The sequence below is a fragment of the Artibeus jamaicensis genome, unplaced genomic scaffold (genome assembly GCF_021234435.1).
Source record: "Artibeus jamaicensis isolate MK-2021 breed Jamaican fruit bat unplaced genomic scaffold, CSHL_Jam_final contig_354, whole genome shotgun sequence".
Classification (NCBI taxonomy): Eukaryota; Metazoa; Chordata; class Mammalia; order Chiroptera; family Phyllostomidae; genus Artibeus; species Artibeus jamaicensis.
Window position 1 is genome coordinate 30,587,540 of NW_026521803.1, and position 20,472 is coordinate 30,608,011.

The 20,472-nt window shown below is 41.8% G+C and overlaps 1 protein-coding gene across 1 annotated transcript in view; it reads left to right on the forward strand.

The window, feature by feature from the left end:
• The window catches only part of ME2 (malic enzyme 2), a 43,872-nt gene that overhangs the window by 7,906 nt on the left and 15,494 nt on the right, over positions 1-20,472 (forward strand). The window contains exons 2-10 of the mRNA XM_037165081.2: positions 4,737-4,856; positions 7,576-7,709; positions 9,951-10,100; positions 12,617-12,692; positions 13,834-13,995; positions 14,304-14,407; positions 17,253-17,362; positions 17,460-17,557; positions 18,021-18,134. Of these exons, the coding sequence (XP_037020976.1) occupies positions 4,749-4,856; positions 7,576-7,709; positions 9,951-10,100; positions 12,617-12,692; positions 13,834-13,995; positions 14,304-14,407; positions 17,253-17,362; positions 17,460-17,557; positions 18,021-18,134 (1,056 nt within the window). The 5' untranslated portion in view covers positions 4,737-4,748. The remainder of the gene's footprint in view (positions 1-4,736; positions 4,857-7,575; positions 7,710-9,950; positions 10,101-12,616; positions 12,693-13,833; positions 13,996-14,303; positions 14,408-17,252; positions 17,363-17,459; positions 17,558-18,020; positions 18,135-20,472) is intronic.

Consider the following 20,472-nt stretch of genomic DNA (forward strand, 5'->3'; position numbering starts at 1 on the left):
CAATTGTAAATGAAAAAAGCTTTGCTGGATAGAGCAATCTTGGATGTAGGTCCTTGCATTTCATGACTTGGAATACTTCTTTTCAGCCCCTTCTTGCCTGTAAGGTCTCTTTTGAGAAATCAGCTGACAGTCTGATGGGAGCTCCTTTGTATGTAACTGTCTCCTTATCTCTTGCTGCTTCTTGGATTCTCTCCTTCATTTTAATCTTGGCTAATGTAATTACGATATGTGCCTTGGTGTGTTCCTTCTTGAGTCCAACCTCTTTGGGACTCTCTGAGTTTCCTGGACTTCCTGGAAGTCTATTTCCTTTGCCAGATTGGGGAAGTTCTCCTTTATTATTTGTTCAAATAACTTTGCCACTTGTTGCTTTTCCTCTTCTCCTTCTGGTACCCTTATAATTCAGATTTTAGAACGTTTAAAGATGTCCTGGAGGTTCCTAAGCCTCTCCTCATTTTTTTGAATTCTTGTTTCTTCATTCTTTTCTGGTTGGATGTTTCTTTCTTCCTTCTGGTTGACATTGTTGATTTGAGTCCCAGTTTCCTTCCTATCACTATTGGTACCCTGTATATTTTCCTTCATTTCCCTTAGCATAGCCTTCATTTTTTCATGTAATTTGCAGCCGAATTCAACCAATTATGTGAGCATCCTGATTACTAGTGTTTTGAACTGTGTATCTGGTAGGTTGACTATATCTTCATCACTTAGTTGTATTTTTTCTGGAGCTTTGATCTCATCTTTCATTTGTGCCTTTTTTTATTTTTTGTCTTGCTGTGCCTGTTACTTAGTGAGGGGCGGAGCCTTAGGTGCTCACTAGGTTGCCGGGAACCAGTGGCTGGGTTGTGATGCTGTATGTGGGGGCGAGGTCAGAGAGGGAGCAATGATGCTTGCCCCACTCTTTGCCGGATTTCAGTCACTTTCCCCACTTCTCACTAGCAAATTGGGCCCTTCTGGTGCTGGTTCCCAGGTGAGTGGGCTTGTGTACATTCTAGGACCCTGTGGATCTCCAACAAACTCTCCTGTGAAGCTGGTAGTCTCCCCTGGCGCCTCAAGCCCACAGGTGTTTTCAGTCAGAGTTTTGAGGCTTTATTTCCCTGGGCAGGAGCCTGTGGTCGCGCAGTCTGTTTCGCTCCCTAGTTGTTTCTCTTGGTTTTTCTGTGTGCAAACGTGGGATCGCCCCGTCTACCCGCTGCTGCCTTGTGGGTCAGCTGCAGCCTTGCTCACTGTGCCCCGCTGTACAATCTGCCACCTCACTGGGTCCGCCAGCCCACGCCTTGTTGTGGGTTCTCTTTGCCCAGATGCCCATCTCCGCCCCTCCTACCGATCAGGATGAACGTGTCTTCTTTTAACTCCTTCGTTGTCAGACTTCCATACAGTTCAATTTTCTGTCAGTTCTGGTTTTTGTTTTTAAATTATTGTTGTCCTCCTTTTGGTTGTGCGAGGAGGCACAGTGTGTCTACCTATGCCTCCATCTTGGCTGGAAGTCCAGGACCAGTAAAAGCTTTGAGAACTCTCCGAGTGGTCACTGAGAGTGGTGCAAATCCCTTAAATTTTAATCATATTTCTCAGGCTGAGACTCTGATCAGAATGGAAGAAATTGTTTAAAAATACATAAACAAAGAGACTCTTAATGGAGTCACCTGCCCCCAGGAAAACAAACTAAGATTTAATTGCAGTTTCAGTCTTTCCCGGGATTATGACCTCTAATCAGTCAATATGGCATTTCCCAATTAGCATTAGCGAGGTGGTCTGCAGGATAGACCCCCTTCCCTTTCCCCAAAGGAAGGTGACCTTGCCTAAGACTATCCTTTCTTTTCTTATTTAGATTATATTGATTTTTAGAGAGGGGTGGTGAGGGAAGAGGAGAGGGTAAGAAACATTCATGGGACAGAGAAACACCAATCAGTTGCCTGTTGTATGGGCCCAGACCTGAATGAACCCATGGAGAAGGCATGCGCCCGACCTTGGAATTGAACTGGTGACCTTTCACTTTGAGGAACAATGCCCAGCCAGCCAAGCCACACCAGTCAGGGCCTTTCTTTATCACTTCCTTGTCCCACCCCCTTTCTGCCTTAAACTCCCCCCAACCCCCCTCCACTGCTTTGTACAGCTCCTCAGAGCCTTTCTGTTTGCTGGTTGGGATGGTGCCTTATTGCATCAATTAATGAAGCCATTCAGAATCTTCAGATTTACTCTGTTGATTTTTTTGGTTTTTTAGCATGTCCTTCATGACATTAACATTTTTTGAAGAAAGGCAGTCATTGTGGTATGTCTCATGACTCTTTTATTGTTACTGTTGAAATAAATTTGACAAATAATATTGTGTAAATATAAGATGTGCTACCTTTAATACATTTATGTATTATAATTACCATTGTAGTGATAATTAGTACTTTTGTAACACTGCATAATTATCATTTCATTTTAATGGTTGGAATAATGAAGTTACAGTCTCTTAGCAGGTTTGACGATTGCAATACAATATTGTTGTCTACATTTGCTATACTGTGCATTAGCTCTCTACCACTGATTTACTGCTTAGTGTAAGTTTGTACCCTTAAACCGCTTCTGACCTATTATTCCTCACCCCCATCCCCACCCCTTGTGATCCTTCATGTGCTTATGATTTCTTGTTTTTGTGGCCATATTTGGGTACCACGTTTATATGACATACTCAGCATGGTTAAATCCATAAAGACAGAAAGAAGATTGGTGGTCACGGGCACTAGGTAAGGGAGACAAAGTGTTTAATGGGTGTGGTGTGTGCTCCTGGGATGATGAAAATATTTTGGAACTTAATAGAGGTAGTGGTTGTGTAACCGCACATACTGGGCCTTGTCGCCCTTCCATATGACCCAACAATTTGTGTTGAAGGAAACGGGTGTTTATTAACAGGGTTCCAACCTTCAGGGGCTGAAAGCACTCCTGCTCAGAGAGCTTTTCTCTCCCACAAGACCCAGAACTTCCCTTGCTCCCCAAAAGACTGCAGGCTGCAGCCAGGCCCAGAAGATCCCCATTTCCTTATCTGTCTTTAAGCCGGTCATGCAAACAGATCCCCATCCTCTCTGGCACGTGGTGCTCTTGTGGGCTTCAAAGTCCATATCCTCTCTCAGCAGCTCTCTTTCAAGATCTGGGTGTGCCACTCCCAGTCTCCATGCAGTAGTACAAAAACCGTGTGCTGTGCGTAGTGTCCCAGAGGCTGGGGCCCAGGGAGGCAGGCAGCCCAGCGTGGGACCCTGCCTTCAGGGATGGGCTTCCACCATACCGGGTCTAAGCCCCCGGTGGGCCCGGCATCTGCCTGGTCTGCTCTGCTCTGACCTACCCCATTACAGTTGTGTGCAACTGACTTGCAGATTTTCTAGATCCCTCTGAATTCTTCACTTCAAAATAGTTATTTTTATGTTATATGAATTTTGCCTAATAATTAACTTTAAAAAATCTCAGTGTTTAAATGTCTTTGCTTGCTACACCCCCACATACAGACCAAAGATTTCTCAGCAGGTAGAAATTCCATTAAAAAACTTATTGCACTGTGGCTGGTGTGGCTCAGTGGATTGAGCACCAGCCTGTGAACTCAGGGGTTGCTGGTTTGATTCCCAGTCAGGGCACATGCATGGGTTGCAGGCCAGGTCTCCCATTGTGGATGTGGGAGAGGCAGCCACACATTAATGTTTCTCCTCTTCTCTTTCTCCTTCTGTTCCCCTCTCTCTAAAAATAAAATCTTTAGAAATAAACTTATTGCCCTGGCTAGTGTAGCTCAGTGGATTGAGCACAGGCCTGTGAAGAAAAGAGTCGCTGGTTCAATTCCCAGTCAGGACACATGCCTGGGTTGCAGGCCAGGTCCCCAGTGGGGGGCACACGAGAGGCAACTACACATTGATGTTTCTCTCCCACTCTTTCTCCCTCCCTTATCCTCTCTCTAAAAGTAAATAAATAAAATATTAAAAAAATAAACTTATTGTATGACAATTACAATGATTTATAAGGAATTTCAAATTGACTTTTGATGGGAGAATTGATATGCCAAAAAACCTATTATGTTCCCGTCAGTGAATATTTAAGGTTTAATGTATTATGTATAGTTTTCCATTTTGAAAAATTCTCATGTTTTGGATGGATGCGAAAAGACAAAAATATGTTTTCTATCAAATTTGAATGATATTTTAAATACTAAACAAGTTTTCTAAAAACAGGAAAACTTGAGTACATTAAATTTGAACATGAACTACACCACAGTATGTTAACATTCTAAGTCTAGGGAAGAATCTGGGTAGCTTGTCTCCCTCAGCTTGTATAGATTCCAGGTTTTCCTGTTGTTTACTTTGCCAGCTTCAAGTGAAACTCCCACAGTCACTTGCCTGGAACTCAGGTCCCTCTTTAGTGGATGTTGCCTTTCTTAATTCCTTTCCCTTTTTGGTGGGAGATACACACCCTGCGCACTTGTGCAGATTAGGAGAAGGGAAGTGTTGGTTCAGCGCGCTGCAGCAGAGACCTCAGAGTGGCAGTGCTGATTACCAAGGACCTGAGTCTCGTATGGAAAAGTCAGTCTTTGCCTTTGCTTCGTCGTCACCCTTCCGCCACCATCACAGTCTACAGAAACGTAGATGCGCTTGGAAAAGATCTCTCACGGTGTAAAGTTAAGCTTTCTAAATCTGCTTTTGGAAGCTGACACCCAATGCCCATGCCATTAGTTCTGAGTTGTGTCTCTCAGCAGCTGTTTCTTTGCTTTGCTCTTCCAGGTGGAAGGAGAGATGCTGTCCCGGCTGAGAGCAGTGGCCGCCCCCTGCGCTCTGGCGCGCCGCTGCGTCCACACAAAGGAGAAGGGCAAGCCGCTTATGCTGAACCCACGCACGAACAAGGTTAGCGACATTATGGCCAAAACGCCTTTTCCTTGTCCTGTTAGTGGTTTGATTTGATGTATTTTAGACCGATGAAGTAACCTTTTCTGTTTTGTGGCTTTATACTAAAACTGTTTGGTGGTGTTTGCTTTTTCTGTACGAACTTTTCCTTTTTCCATGTGGCGGGAGTCATGGCTGCTTTACACCTCTCGAATTTCACCCCTCACCACTGCCTGCCACCAGGAAAGGGCTGGCTGTGTTCCTAGTTCTAGCTCCGTAAAACCTGGAAAAGCGGTCTGGCCAGCACTTCTGGCCAGGACTTTTGGCCAGGTTTGGAGAGTTTCGATTTACCCTGCTCAGATCAGCTGCTCATCACAGACTGATCAGTTGGGCCCTTGGAAGATGCGGTCAAAAGTCTAAAATGACATTTAATCAGATGCCCACCGCACCTCCACGCAGCTTTTTGGACACAAATCAATACTTGCAGTTAATTGTGCCCATTAATCATACTACTGCTTCAAAAGAGAGAGACCTCTGACCCTTTTTGCAGTGTTGGGGCAGAAGCGATGGACGATCTGCTTGTGCCTTTATTCCTTGTCTGTGCTGGGTTCAGTGGGCTGCCCCTCTGTATTCTTTAGGAGCAACAGTGAGTAAACACAGTTCTGGAGATTTCTCACAGGAAGCTTGCAAGAGGATACACAGGTTTATTGCAGTATAAGTAATTTGCCTTTTGAGAATGGTGCGTTCAGATTAAGGTGGTTTATTTTAAAACCACAGTAAAAAAAAATGTGCCAATCCCATTTCTTTATCCCATTATGGGTTCGGGGGAAAATACAGTAATTGGATAACATGACGTGTTTTGAGGGGTTTCAGGCCTGGAAAGGGGAATTTGACGAAGGGTCATGCAGACCAGCCTATCTTTGCATTTTTGGTACCTGGTCAGAATGGGAATTCAACAAGCAGTTAGCAAGGTAGATGAAGCTGAATGAGGGGGTATTCTAATTCTCTCTTATTTCTGCCTCATCTCCATAAATCTTGCCTGCTCTTCAAGTTGCAGCTCATTCCAAATCCAGTTCTGTAGAGCCTGTTCACACCACCGTGGAGGGGGATAATCGCTCCCTTCTCTGAAACCCTGTAGCAGCTTTTATCTGCCTCTCCCTGTGGCAAGTAATCTGTATGCTGCTTCATGCTTCTTTTTCCTGTCTTCAGCTGCCATGGAAATAGTTGATAGTATTTACATTTTCACGATTCGATATTTTCTTTAACTGTATTTCCCATTCCTTTTGGGCAGGGACCATTCAAAATTTCTTTGTCTCTTTTATAATGCTGTGGGTATAGTAGACCTTCGATAAATATGTTGGTTTTATTTTATTATGGAAGCTGTATAAAGCCTACTTTGTGGGGGTTGTAAGAAATTTATAAAGTATGTTGTGGGAAATGAATCTTTAAGGAGGAGAATAGTCTAGATGCGTTACGGTATTCTTTTAAGATTTTATTTATTTATCTTTAGAGAGGAAAGGAAGGAGAGAGGGGGAGAAATATCAATGTATGGTTGCCTCTTATACATCCCCTGCTGGGAACTGGCCTGCAACCCAGGCATGTGCCCTGACTGGGAATCGAACCGCGATCATGTGGTTTACGGGCCCGCGCTCAATCCACTGAGCTACACCAGCCAGGGCCGCATTACAGTATTTTTGTTAAATAATAATCTAATGCCCAGCCTTCTGAAATCTCTAAGGTTGAATAGCATCCGTATGGTTAGCTCACTGAAGGACCACTTCTGGAAATCCCTTAAGCATTTTGTTGCAGTTGTATGTTTAAGGAGGAACACAGACCAGTGATTCCCAACTTCAGGGTCATGAACTCCTTGGAGACTTTGATGTAAAGAAGTCAGGTTCATGTTTCAAACATTGTAAACTAAATTAACAATTTTTTAAATGTTTATAAATACTGTCTTAAGAGCATGTTGCTGCTGTGATTAATAAAATAGTAATTAAAGGTGGTGCAGAATTCTTAATTCTTTTAAATGTTATGTCTGTAATCACCATTTACTGAAGGTATACCTGTTATTCTGTCTGTGAGGAGGCCTTGGGATCCTCCTGAACCCTTTTCCCTGCCACAATCCCTAACCACTCTCCAGGGGTGAAGGTCACAGCCAATTCCTTCCATAACAGGTTCAGGGCTCCAAGAGAGGCCAGGGTGGGGTCCAGCCTTTTTTTTTCTTAACTGCGTGTCTGTGAGATCTTTCTATGACACACAGATGTTTAGCTGTGATGGTATTTCGTGGTATAGAAATACCATAGGTCCCTTAACGGTTCCATAAGTGATGGACTTGTAGTTCGTAGTAGCCAGGAGAACTGGAAACAGTGCTGAGACAAATTTCTTTGTACAAACCTCTTTACTCTGTGCATGAGTGTTTATCTAGGCTGGCTCTCTAGAGCAGCATTGCTTTATGATAGAGCAGGTGAATTGAAAAGGTTAAGATTACTTTAGAATTGTCTTCCCAGAAGACCTAAATAAATGTACATTTCCAGAAATGATATGTGAAAGTACCTCTTTTACTACACCTTCTCCAATACTAGACATGATCAGTCTTACAAGTTTTTGACAGTCTGGGCGAAAGTGATAGGTCTCTGGTTTTTAAAAAAAATGTATGTTTAAATTACATCTTCTGGGACGTCCCTCCTGTGCCCCTAGTAACACTTTAACGCTTTTTGATCTTTTTAACCCTCCTTTTTAGGGAATGGCATTTACATTACGAGAACGGCAGATGCTTGGTCTTCAAGGGCTGCTGCCTCCCAAAATCGAGACCCAAGACATTCAAGCCTTACGGTTTCATCGAAACGTGAAAAAATTAAGTGGCCCTTTGGAAAAGTAAGAATTGATTAGATGTTTGCTGTTCATTGGTGTTCTGGTCAGAAAAATTGGGAGCGTGTGGTTATTACAACCTGAGAATCTTACAGCCTTAATCAAACTTCATTACAAATGAAATTTGTGCTGCAGCCAGCCAGCTGGTAATGAATATGTTTTCTTCATTATATCATCATTTTGTAACGATGATGTTTTCTTCACCACAGGGAATACTTCACTTGTTTTCCCTCCTGTAAGGTTTAGTGGGAATCAGGTTGTTACGCTAAAAATCACAGAGCATTTCAGGTTTTATTGGAATGTTAGAAGCAAAAACTATTGTCTAATTTGCATCTATTCAGCTCAACACCTTTTATGGGTCACTTACTTTGTGCGTGCCCCCATACTAGCCACTGAGGATAGAAGTGGGTAATAAATAGGGTGGCCGTATACTGTATCATTCAGACCAGGACACTTTGGGAAGTGAACAAGGAAGAACTGAACCTGACCCAGGCAGACTGGAATGTGCTGTGTGTCTGTCGTTGTACTGAATGCTGCAGTTTGCAGGCCAGTGAGCAAAAGCTACACGCAGAGTATGTTCCGAAAGCTCAGATGGGCACTGAATCCAACTTGGAGAATCAGTGAACACTTCCCAGAGGAAGTGATGCCTAGCTGAGTTTTAAATAATATGTTACAGCTCTCCGGCAAAATGAGAAAGAGGGGCAAGGTCTCATGGGTAGCAGGATCCGTTTAAATACAGGATTTAAAATGCCTGTTGGGAGTGAGGACAGAAGCATGGCCCTGTGAGCAGGCCCTGGTCTCTCCCCTTGAAGTTATAAATTGAACAGCTGTAATTCAACAAAGGATTTCCTTCTCAACACAGACACATCTGGCAGATCTGCACGTTGTAACATCTGAAGGTGGGCCATCAAAGTGAGGGGTGGGACAGGGAGCCCTAGAGGCAGCCCTGGGCTCACTGGGAGTCTTGGGAGAGGGGAGGAGTCAGGTAGCAGCAAGCACTCTCTGTAGCCCTGAGTAGAGAAGTAAAAGCAACATTCCTGCCTGAGTGGCCAGCACATGCTGCAGCTGAACCCAGCGACGGGGGCGGAGACAGAGAGCTTTCTACCCGGGCTGCTTTGGGAGACCGTGAATATAGAACCCTGCATGACTATAGGGTGAGACTCGAGGAAACTGCAAAGCAAGGGTTTTGATACTCAGAGGAATTGAAGTAAATTCATTATGAAGATAAGGGTGGAAAGCAGAGATCCCGATAACTATTTTAGGACCTTAAGCCTATTTAACTAATGTTCAGAAGTCATTCAAGGAGAATAGAAATAATTAGAATTATGTTACAGTTATGTTTTTAAGAGACTAGATCAGAGAAGAATAGATTGTGTGTCTAAAGACTAGTTAGAAAGTTCCTATGGCAGCCTAGTTGAGAAATGATGGTGGCTTGGACTGGGTGGGGTTGGAGGAAGGAAATAGATATATTTGAAAGATATTTAGCAGGAAGACTCTGTAGGACTTGACAATTTACTAGATGGAGTAGGGCAGGCGGGGGTGAGGGGAGGGAAGAAACCCAACGGACTTTGCAATTCCTATTTGTTCAGATGGTAACAGCAGGAGAGTCCCGTTTAAGGAAAAGAGTAAAGAGTCAGTTATAGACATACTTAATTCAAGATGATTATCTCTTTTTCAGGCAAACAGTTCCCTGTTTTCTAACCTTTATTCTTTAGAAGCTGTTATTTATACATTTATGAATTGACCGCTGTCTCCTTTGTGCTCCCTCTGTGCTCTATCTAGACCTGATAATGTTTAAATTCCATGGGGACAGGGTTCGCTCCCCTCATGCCTGGAGTTGAAATAGTGCCCGACACATAGTTAGTGTTTAGTAAATATCTGAGTGAATGCCAGTGTATTTTGCTTCCTTATTTACATGTCAATTACCTGGAAGGTTAGTTCCTTGAGGTTGGGGTGCTGGTGGTAATCTCTGCATTGCCAGTGCCTGGCCCAGAGCCTCCTCACGGCAAGGACTCAGCAGAAGTTAGCCGTGGTTTCTGTATTACTCTCTTAATCATTGTCATTATTATCTACCATTTAAGTACATTTTAATTTGTTACTTTTTGCTCCTGGGTGTTAAATAATAATTGAGGGTTTTGCTTTCCAGGAGGGGTGGTCCTCAATTTTAGATGGTTACATTTAACTTTCAAAGGACAAAACTTTGTAATCCTGGCTGATGCAGACATTATTTACTGTGCTTAATTTCAGATACATCTATATAATGGGAATACAAGAAAGAAATGAGAAACTGTTTTATAGAATACTGCAGGATGATATCGAAAACCTGCTGCCAATCGTATACACACCCACAGTTGGTCTGGCCTGCTCCCAGTACGGACATATCTTTAGAAGACCTAAGTAAGGCTTATTTTTTTAAAAAATATATTTGAAAATGATTATTGTGCAGGAAAAAATATCATTCCATGACATCGATTACATTTCTATTTTATTTGTTGCGGTCTTATCTCCACCACATTTCCCACCTCACAAAAGCTTAATTTGAACAAAAGGGGATTAATAAAAACCCAACACATTTATATCTTTTATTTTTGTAGAAATAGCATCATTCTTTATTAATTTTCAGAGAGAGGGGAAGGGAGGCAGAGAACATCGGTATGAGAGAGAAACATTGATCAGCTATCTCTTGCACACACCTGGACTGGGGACCAAACCTGCCACCCAGGAGGCAGTGCCCTGACTGGGCATCAAACCAGCAACTCTGCACCGTGCTAAATGACACCCATCCCACTGAGCCACCTCCGTTAGACAAGCGTCATTCTTTCTGACCTTCGTCAAATTATGATCATTGGTGGAAATTTGCATTTTTATACCAAAAGTAAAGGTACTTGCTCTTTTTTTTAAAAACTGGTGGCAGAGTCTCAAAAATTACCATTAATATTTTTGACAATCTGGACAAATTAAGAGATTGATTCTAGCCATGACCAGGTAGCCATGATACACCAAGGTTGCAGGTTCAATCCCCAATTACAGCACATACAAGAAGCAACTGATGAATGCATAAATAAGTGGAACAACAAATTAATGTTTCTCTTTCTCTCCCTCCCCACACCCCCTATTCCTCTCTAAAATCAATTTTAAATGTTGAAAAGAAATTGATTCTCACTTTTCGTCAGCTTTCATTTTTGTTGTTTGTTAATTTTTTGAACTTTTATAAATTTTAATTTCACATAGTTCTGGCACCTCCAGATCTTTTAAGTAGAAAGAGACCGAAATGAGCATTGACTCAAGTCTTTGCATTTGGTGGCTTAATCCCTCTGAGTCTGTTTTGTCATCATAAGGTAGCGAGACCAGTACCCATCAAAGGTCAGTTGAGGACACCGATGTGACTGTTGGTTGTCTCTAAAGTTACAAGCATTATATAAATGCGATTTTTACTTAATTTGAGTTTCCTTGTCTTGTTCCCTGAACCTGTTGTTTTCCTCAATCCTGATGCCATTCCCATGCCCTCCTTGCTGTGGATACAAATGCAGGACTTCAAACAGCGTGCGATAGCATTTGTCTCCAGTCTGCCCTCGTCTAGTCTAGCGGCTGTCAGATATCCAGCGCCTGGGGGACTCACTTAAATGTCGATCCCTGCCAGCTGTATCTCCTTTTCATTCCCAAGATTCCAATGAAACGAGAAAGGTCGGGGGTCTGGATTTAGCGACCACGACCGGCAGTGGTGGTGCCGGGATCCTCTCGGAGACTCTGTGAGAACACGGTTCTGGCCTGTGTGCTGCCATCAGTTGACGTGTCTGGAACATTTCTGTGACACTAGCCAGCTGTTCGGCTCTTTCATAGTTTTTTTCCTGTAGAGCAGCGGTTCTCAATCCAGACTAAAGGCCAGAGGAAAACTAAAACACACTGGTGCCTGGGCCTCACTTCCAGAGACCGTTAGTCTGGAGTTGGGCCCAAGAACTGGTGTTTCACAGAATCCCCCGGGTGACTCCAGTGGGCACCCAGAATCCCGAACTGATGTGACACACAAGGCGCATGGCTTTGGGGTGAGGACAGATACCGTCGTGTATCATTTCTGTAATGCACTGCTGCATTACAGAATTTCTGCCGGTCAGTGAGTCTGATCTGAGACTCTAGGCCACTTCAGTCAGAATCTGTGGGGGTGGGACCCCAGCATTTTTAAAAAGCTCATCAGATGCAGCTGTTGTGCAGAAACTGTTTATAAACTGATCTGAGCCAGGAGAGTGATGCCAGAGTTAAGGTACCAATGAGGAAAGGTAGGTGAAGACTCAGTTTGGAGGCCCTCAGCAGGCTGCTGGTCCTCATCTCTACCCGGACCTACTTTTTAGAACCTGTGTTTTGTTTTGTTTCCCTCCCTCTTTTCCTTTTTTGCAATCTGCATCAATTATAGTTGGATAACAGTATGTTGTGTGTTTAAAATAACTTCACTTTTTCCTAACACATCAAGGATGACAACTTTTATGTGAAACTACTGTAGTTTTCTTTTTTTCCTGTTCTTTCAGATTTTAATTTTTCAGTTTCAGTGAGTTTTCGCAGTAGTTTATTTAGCCTTATTATGCTGCATTGGTGTTAATTTTTATGTTGCCTTTTTGTTGGGGGTATATTGGGTTTGTTTGAAAATGACATGCGGATACATTTTTCCTTGTGTGAAATAATCACATCATTTACTAATAACCTTTGTTGCAACTACTGTGTGAGCACTGCAATTTCAGTTTGAAGTAGTTGAAAATGTTTGAAAATAAACCAGTGTGACTTTGCTAAATCTGCCTGGAAATTATACTGTGTCTTGATGTTTTATTAAAATATCTAACTATTCCAGTTATGACAAAGACTTAGAAAAACAAACAAACAAAAAAACTCCTGTGAAATGCAAAGGTGTTTTTGTTCTGTTGCAGGGGATTATTTATTTCAATCTCAGACAGAGGTCATGTTAGATCAATTGTGGATAACTGGCCAGAAAATCATGTTAAGGTACTAATAGCACAACCTTCCTTTTCACAATGTTATTTCTTTCCTTGTAAGTTACCTCTAAATTTCCAAGAATAGTTTTTCATTGTTGCTCTGATGTATTTTGCACTTATATACATGAAGACTTAGTGCTCTGAGACCGTGATGGTAATAACTACAAACTGGGTTACTGGTGCAGAGTTTGACTTTGGGAAAGAAATTGGAGCTCCTGCTACACAAGCTGAGCCTGCTCACTGTCATTACCACTGGTATCTCCTGCCTTCTCTATGTTTCTTTTTTACTTTGATTAGTATTAATACTTTCTGTTGTAATTAATATTAACCAATGAATAATACTATATTATTAAAATGACGTAAAACTTTTACTTGGTGAGCAGTGGAGGGGATTCATTGGGCCTTTTTTCTTCTAAATCTAAGATAGATTTAAATCCTTAAGCAAATATAAAACTCTTGGCATTTCAAATTTAGCAAATATGTTGGTCAACCTGGCTGTCTTTCATAAAATAAAATCTAATGACTTAAGGTCTTCTGTTAGGCTTTAATGTTTACTACATGCAGTAATCTTACTTGCTTTTATCACATCTTCCTCACCTAAGTAATCTTTAATGAATAATCATTAGTTCTAGTAATCTCAAAAAAATTTGGTCAGATGATTAAACTCAGTGTTATCTTCAAACCTTGTAGGTAGGTGTATTTTTTATTCTAGATCTTTTTCTCTTTCATCATTGCTAAGGTTTTTCTTGTTTGGCCTATATTATTTATTACATTGGAGTAGCATGTTTATGTTTAAACTCCTGTTTTTCTCCTATAGTTAATCTCTCTATCAAAAGTTTGTTCTCTGCCCGCCTATTTATTCTTTGTGAGATGTTTAAGTTGATTCTCCAGTCAGGAGCATCCTGTTCCTAAACCAAAGACAGGAAATCAAATCTAGTTAATTCTGTTTTTGACATCTACATTCTAGAAACCCTAGAATTTTAAGTATGCTTGGCTTGTTTATTTTGGAAGTTAGTCAAGGAGTAATTTTATTTTTAAGAGTGAAAATAAAACTATCAAGAAACTCTTTTTATAAAATGCTTTTCTTTAATGTCCCATTTTTTACTTTAAATTAATTGAGTACTTTTATTTTTATTTCTTTTGTAATGAAGGCTGTGGTGGTGACTGATGGAGAGAGGATTCTGGGCCTTGGAGATCTGGGTGTCTATGGAATGGGCATCCCAGTGGGGAAGCTCTGTCTGTACACGGCCTGTGCGGGGATACGGCCCGACCGGTGCCTGCCCGTGTGCATCGACGTGGGAACGGACAATCCGGTGAGCAAGGCTGTTGCCCACTCTGGTCCTCCAACAGCACTAAAAACTTATTTTGTGTTACATTCTTCTTGTGAAGATAATACCAGGAGAGAAATGTTTGTGATTGCATGTTGGTCTTTGTCTTAAACTCTGCTTTTAATATTTATATAAATAATAGTAAATGAAACCTATTAAAAATTTCTTGAAGAAGGGCAATAAGGTTTAAGAAACTATATCAGTAATTTTTTTATTTTGTAATTTTTGTTTTAAAGATTTAAACTGATTGCATAACAAAATAATTTTATTTCTGCATTTGATCTATTTTATAGGCACTGTTAAAAGACCCATTTTACATGGGCTTATATCAGGAAAGAGATCGATCACAACGTTACGATGATCTGATTGACGAGTTTATGAAAGCTATTACTGACAGGTATTTTTTTTAAGTTCAAGTACATAAAAGCATCTTTAATTTAAAAACAGCCCTGGCTGCTGTGGCTCAGTGGACTGAACGTCGTGAGAGGTCACAGTTCGATTCCTGGTCAGGGCACTTGCCCAGGATGTGGGCCAGGTCCCTGGTTGGGGGCATGCGGGAGGCAGCCAATTGATTTTTTTTTTAAATAACAAATAACAATTTTGAGCCCTGGCTGGCGTAGCTCAGTGGGTTGAGCGCAGGCTGCAAATCAAAGTGTCGCTGGTTCGATTCCCAGTCAGGGCACATGCCTGAGTTGCAGGCCACGTTCCCACTTGGGGGCACATGAGAGGCAACTGCACATTGGTGTTTTTCTCCTTCCCTTTCTCTCTCTCTCTAAATATAAATAAAAACAAAATCTTTAAAAAAATAACAATTTTGTTTTATTCCTTTATCTCTTCTGAAGATAGGTAGGAGATTACATTTTTGAGAACTTCGGTTCTTTCCTGCTGATCAGATGCGCGGCTACGTGGTGACCGGCTGGTCTGCCCCGCTGCCCCGAGTTGTCCGACATCTTCGGGGCAGCCCGCCCGCGCTCACTGCTTCCATGTCGCCCTCACTGCCCAGTTCGCTCAGCCCTCGGCGTCAGGCTCACCTCTGCCGTTCCAGCGAAGCTCTTGTGCCGCTCGCGTGCTGTAAATTCACTCACCACTGGGTCCTCCTGTCTCTCCATCTGTCTGCGGCATCTGACCAGGTTTTCCGCTCCCACATCCTGGAAATTCCCTCTCCTCTCGAGGACTGAGATTTTCCTCACTTGGTCTTCCCACCCACCTTTCCCTGTCTTTAGTCATCCTCGGTGGATAGGCCTTGCTCACTTTTGTTAAATGGGAATGAGTACGTGGTTCTCGTCTCTTCCCGTCACATAAGCTCCGACCTTTATGCATGCGACTCCTAACCCCATGGAAACCCGCCTGTGCAGTCTCACTCACTCTGATGCCTGCCTTTCGAACACCTGGAACTCTCCATCATGACATTCTCTTCCATATTCACGTCCAGAACAACTCCTTCCCCTTCTAAACTGCCTATCTTCCATGCATGCAGCCTCCGTTAAGGCACTAACATTGACCCCGTTGCCAGACCTTTGATCTTGGTGTTATTTTTGACTCTTCCTCCTTCTCCAGTCCTCAGATCCAGTTGGTGGGACCACTTATATGCCTCAGAAATAGACATCTTTCCTATTTCCACAGCCTTTCCGCACATTCTCCCCTCTCTCGACTTTTCTCAACCTGTCTCCAGTTTCTCTCCTCTCCAGTTCATCTCCATGTTACCACCAGATTAGTTTTTTTTAAACATGTTATGTACTTCATTATGTCTTTTTTTGCTTGAATTCTCTCATTGGTTTTCTATTGCCATTGGGGTAAAGTGCAAACTCTACTTTTTATGACCTAGCCCTGCCCTGCCCTATTTAAGAGTGTAAATTTAATTTACACTCTTAAATTACTGATACATAGAAGAAATTAAAAATTAATTTCTTCTCAGAGTCCAAGTTGACATATCTATATGTAAATTCTTCATCATCCTAGAATTTGCCTTCTCCCCCACTTTTTTAAAAAAAGATTTTATTTATTGATTTTTAGAGAGAGGGGAAGGGAAGGAGAAAGAGAGAAGCATCGGTGTGCTGGAGATGTATCAGTTGTTTGCCTCTCACATGCCCCCAACGGAGGACCTGGCCCACAACCCAGGCACATGCCCTGACTGGGAATCAAACCAGCGAACTTTCGGTTCACGGGCTGGCACTCAATCCACTGAGCCAACCGGCCAGGGTCCCACTTTCTACCGTAGACAGTCACATGGTATCTTCTTAGTGATTCAGGTTGCCTTGGTGTTTTAAAAAACTTTTTCCTTACTTCCCAGTTGGTCCTCAGCATCAAGTTCTGTTGATTTATTCTGATGTCTCATAATGGTCTCTTACTTCTGTAGCTTCCGCTTCCGATCTTGTGGTCCTCACGCTGCAGCAGCCACCTGGCTGCTTCTCCTATCCTTCTCGTCTCTCCCCCCACCAGTGTGTGCTGCGCATCGGTGGCAGGCTTACCGTTTCTAAAGGGAGTCTTACCTGCTTTCTTCCATTTTATGAGGCCTTCGCTGATTCTACATCAGATACAGAATGAAGTCCCCATTCCCTAAATTGCCATTCAACAATCTCCCTTATCTGACCCCAACTTACCTTAACCATTTCTCCTTATCTTTTTATAGACACTCTGAAATACATAGCCAGGTTATTGAAAATTTAGGGTCACCTAAATAGACCCTGATTTTCTTCCTACCTCTTGACTTTTTGTTTTACTTTCAGGCCTCAAATAAAGTCCCGCCTCCTTTTCAAACCTTTGCTTATTAGCCCATCTCCCCAAGATGATTGACGTCTTATTCTAATGCCCATGAATAATTTTTTAACCTTTTATTTGTGTCCTTCATGTGTTGCTGTTTAACTGCTAATGAAATGAGAATATACATAGCCAATATATACTTTTTTGAGACTCAGAGACAATTTCTTTTCTTTAGGAAGTTCTTCAGTGTTTATATGTGCCGGACACCCTCCTAGGCACATGGAAATAGTTTATGCAGTGGTACCATGGTGGGTCTGAATAAGAATAAATATTCATTCATTTTAAGCACCCTCAGAATTTTTGCAATGAGAAGTAGATTTCTACATTTTTAATTTAGTCTTTCACAGACTCTGAAAATTGCCAGATGGCCTTAAATGAACTCACAATACATATTTTAATGCTATCATGGGGAATATTAGACAAGAACGCTTTTCAGTAGCGGTTTTTCAATGCAGCCATTATAGATTTTGCTGTTTTTCCAGATATGGACGGAACACACTTATTCAGTTTGAAGACTTTGGAAATCATAATGCCTTCAGGTTCTTGAGAAAATATCGAGAAAAGTACTGTACCTTCAATGATGATATTCAAGGTAAAGTAAAAAGAGAACTTGAGAGGTTTTGACTTCTACTTTTTAAACCCTTTTTAGGTGACCATTTCTTATTTAAAAATCTTTCTTTCTCTTATAGGGACGGCTGCGGTGGCTCTGTCGGGTCTTCTTGCAGCACAAAAAGTTATTGGTAACTCGATCTCAGAACACAAGATCTTATTTCTTGGTGCAGGAGAGGTGAGGTTTTTTTTTTTTTAAGATTTTATTTATCTTTAGAGGGGAAGGGGAGGAAAGAAGGAGAGAAATATCAATGTATGGTTACCTCTCATGAGTCCCCTGCTGGAAACTGCCCTGCAACCCAGGCATGTGCCCTGACTAGGGATCGAACCGCAATCATGTGGTTCACAGGCCTGCCAGGGCTTGAGAGGTGAGTTTTTATAAGCATTTTGAATTTAAAGCCACCACTCTTCTTTAGAATTGGAAAATGGGGCATAATGAGCTTATAATTTTGTTGAGATAGATGGGGAGATCTTATAATTCAAGATCTCTGCTGTAAAGTAGTTTAAAATATGCTTAGAGAATATCACAAAGAATCAACTTTTGTGTGGTTCGTAAGGGAATTCCTCAAACATGAACATGTAAAGCAAGTCAAGCATTGCAGTGCACTCTAGTCTTTTTAAACTTTTGTTCTGTTGGACAGGCTGCTCTTGGAATTGCCAATCTTATAGTTATGGCTATGGTAGAAAATGGCGTCTCAGAAGAAGAGGCACGTGAGAAAATTTGGATGGTTGACAAGTTTGGTTTATTGTTTAAGGTAAGATTTTTAAGATTTTATTTATTTTTTTAGAGAGAGGAAGGCAGGGAGAAAGAAAGGGAGAGGAACATCAATGTGTGGTTGCCTCTCACGTGGCTCCCATTGGGGACCTGGCCTGCAACCCAGGCACATGCCCTGACTGGGAATCGAACCGGCGACCCTTTGGTTCTCAGCCCACACTGACCTACACCAGCCAGGGCCACAATAAGATGTTTAAAACTGGGAGAGGAAAAGTATGTTGTTTTAACGATACTTTTAGTTTGATTTTCAAAACATTATCAATTTTTTGGTCTCTCAGTGGACTATCCAAATTGTACTAGCTGGTGACCTTCCTACATATTCTCGACGGAAATCTTCCAGCATTGAACTTCTGTCTTTTATAAAAACTCTTCTCGTTCAAATCATAATCTCTGTCTTGGCACCAAACCTATTCTTTCTTGCTATGATCCTTGACCGTTAGTTAAGAGATCAAATAATAATGCAAATGATAATTGTCCTTGACCCTTCTAATACTAGATTTTTAATGGGAACTCAGAACTTAGTTGTTACCAGGACGTAAGATACTTGAGCAAAACATTGTTAACCCTTTGGCAGTCATCATCCTTGCGGCAGTCGTAATCCTCTTATCAACCTAACAGAAACCTGTGCACACTTTCTCCAGAAAAGGGTACAGAATCTAAAGCCTTCATGGGTAATAAAGAGCTTCTATCTCAGATTGCGTTAGTGTCCTTTGGACAGGCCTGCGTTCCTACCACTGATTGCCGTTTTATTGCTTTAAGAAATGCCTTAGAACTTCTACTCTCACCCAGTGAACGAGGTAAACTGCTTCATAACCGGACCCATCCCTGTCCACGGTGCTGTTGTGGTTTTGCCTTAGAGGATAATATAGCCGTTGTCATTTACATCTCTGGAATAAGCGTATCTTTTATGGCAGTTGCTTGTCATTGTTATCTCTGGAGCAAGCGTACTTTGCTCCAGTCCTGAAATCTTTTCTTCCTAATTAGTACCACTATTAGTACAAAAGATAAAGGAAAAAAGTTAAAGTGAGTGAAAATTTTTGAGTGCTTCAATTATACATGATTTAAAATAATAGTTGTTTAAAACACACCAGACATTATGCTAAAACTTTGCGTTTATTATTTCATCAAACTTCTCAAAAGCCCTATGGCTTTTTACAAAAGAGGAAACCGAGGTTGAAAAAGGTCAGGTGACTTTTCTAAGGTTATCAGCTTCTTAGTGATGGAGGTAGGACTGATGCCGACGTAGCCGAGAAGCCTGTGCTATTCACGTTCCCTCTCAGGTAAGCCGTAGTGCTGTGTTCATTTGTATACAAGGTGCGCAGACCGTGAGACATACTTCAAAAGGCCGTGGGAACGGCGTGTGTCTTTATTGGTGCACAAGTAGTTTGGTATTTCTTTTTGTGATGTTGGTTTTCACAAATGTTTTGTGATTTTTTTAATGATATTTGTAATCAGTCAGGTTATAATGAATATAGTATTAGCACTAGTGAGAATCCCGTTTACCTACAGGTTCAGAGTGAATTTTCCTTTTCATCTGTAAGTAGCTTGGCCTATAGATTTAGGCTTCTAGTCTTTCCTGGTGACCCAAAACACTGCCCTCCTTTCTGAGATCTTCCTGTTGAACCACTGCTATATTTGGACAGGTTGGTCCTCCTGCAGACAAGCACGAGAAGCTGTTGTTCTGAGAACCTCAGTCTGGTGAGGCTGTGTTTCAGTCCCACAGTTAGCTTCCCGGCCAACCGATGGTGGCGCATGGCTTTGCCCAGCCCCTGCGGGTTTTTATCTGGGGTTATTCTGGAGCTCTGATGGAAAAATTCACCTTTGCAGGGGACAGCTTCTCTTTTGCCAAAATAAGGATATGGATTTCTCAGCCTGGTTAGTTTTTGCATTTAATATGCTGAGAATATTTCATTGTTCTAATTTGTCACTGGTACCTCTCTTGTATTAAGGATTTGTTTTGTTTTGTTTTTTTACAGTTTTTTGCTTGATATTTGGGGAGGAAAGCATGCTTCTTCACTGAGCCAGACTTCCCTGTTTCTCTTGTTTCCAAATCCTTGGTAGTATACGTGCAATTCGGAAATTCTAAAAGCTCTGAAGTCCAAAAGGGTTTTCTGAAGTTCACTCAGTAACAAATGTGACTGAGCTGAGCTTACCTGCTGACGAAACCAGAGTCTGTTTTCAGTCTGACCTTTTGTACTTGGGGTGGCTCTTCACAGGTTTGGTTCAGTTGTGGAGCACCCACTGGGAACTATTTGTAATATTTGATGTATTGCCGCCATAGTTTCTGAAATAGGAGAAATTCTGAATTCCAAAATGCA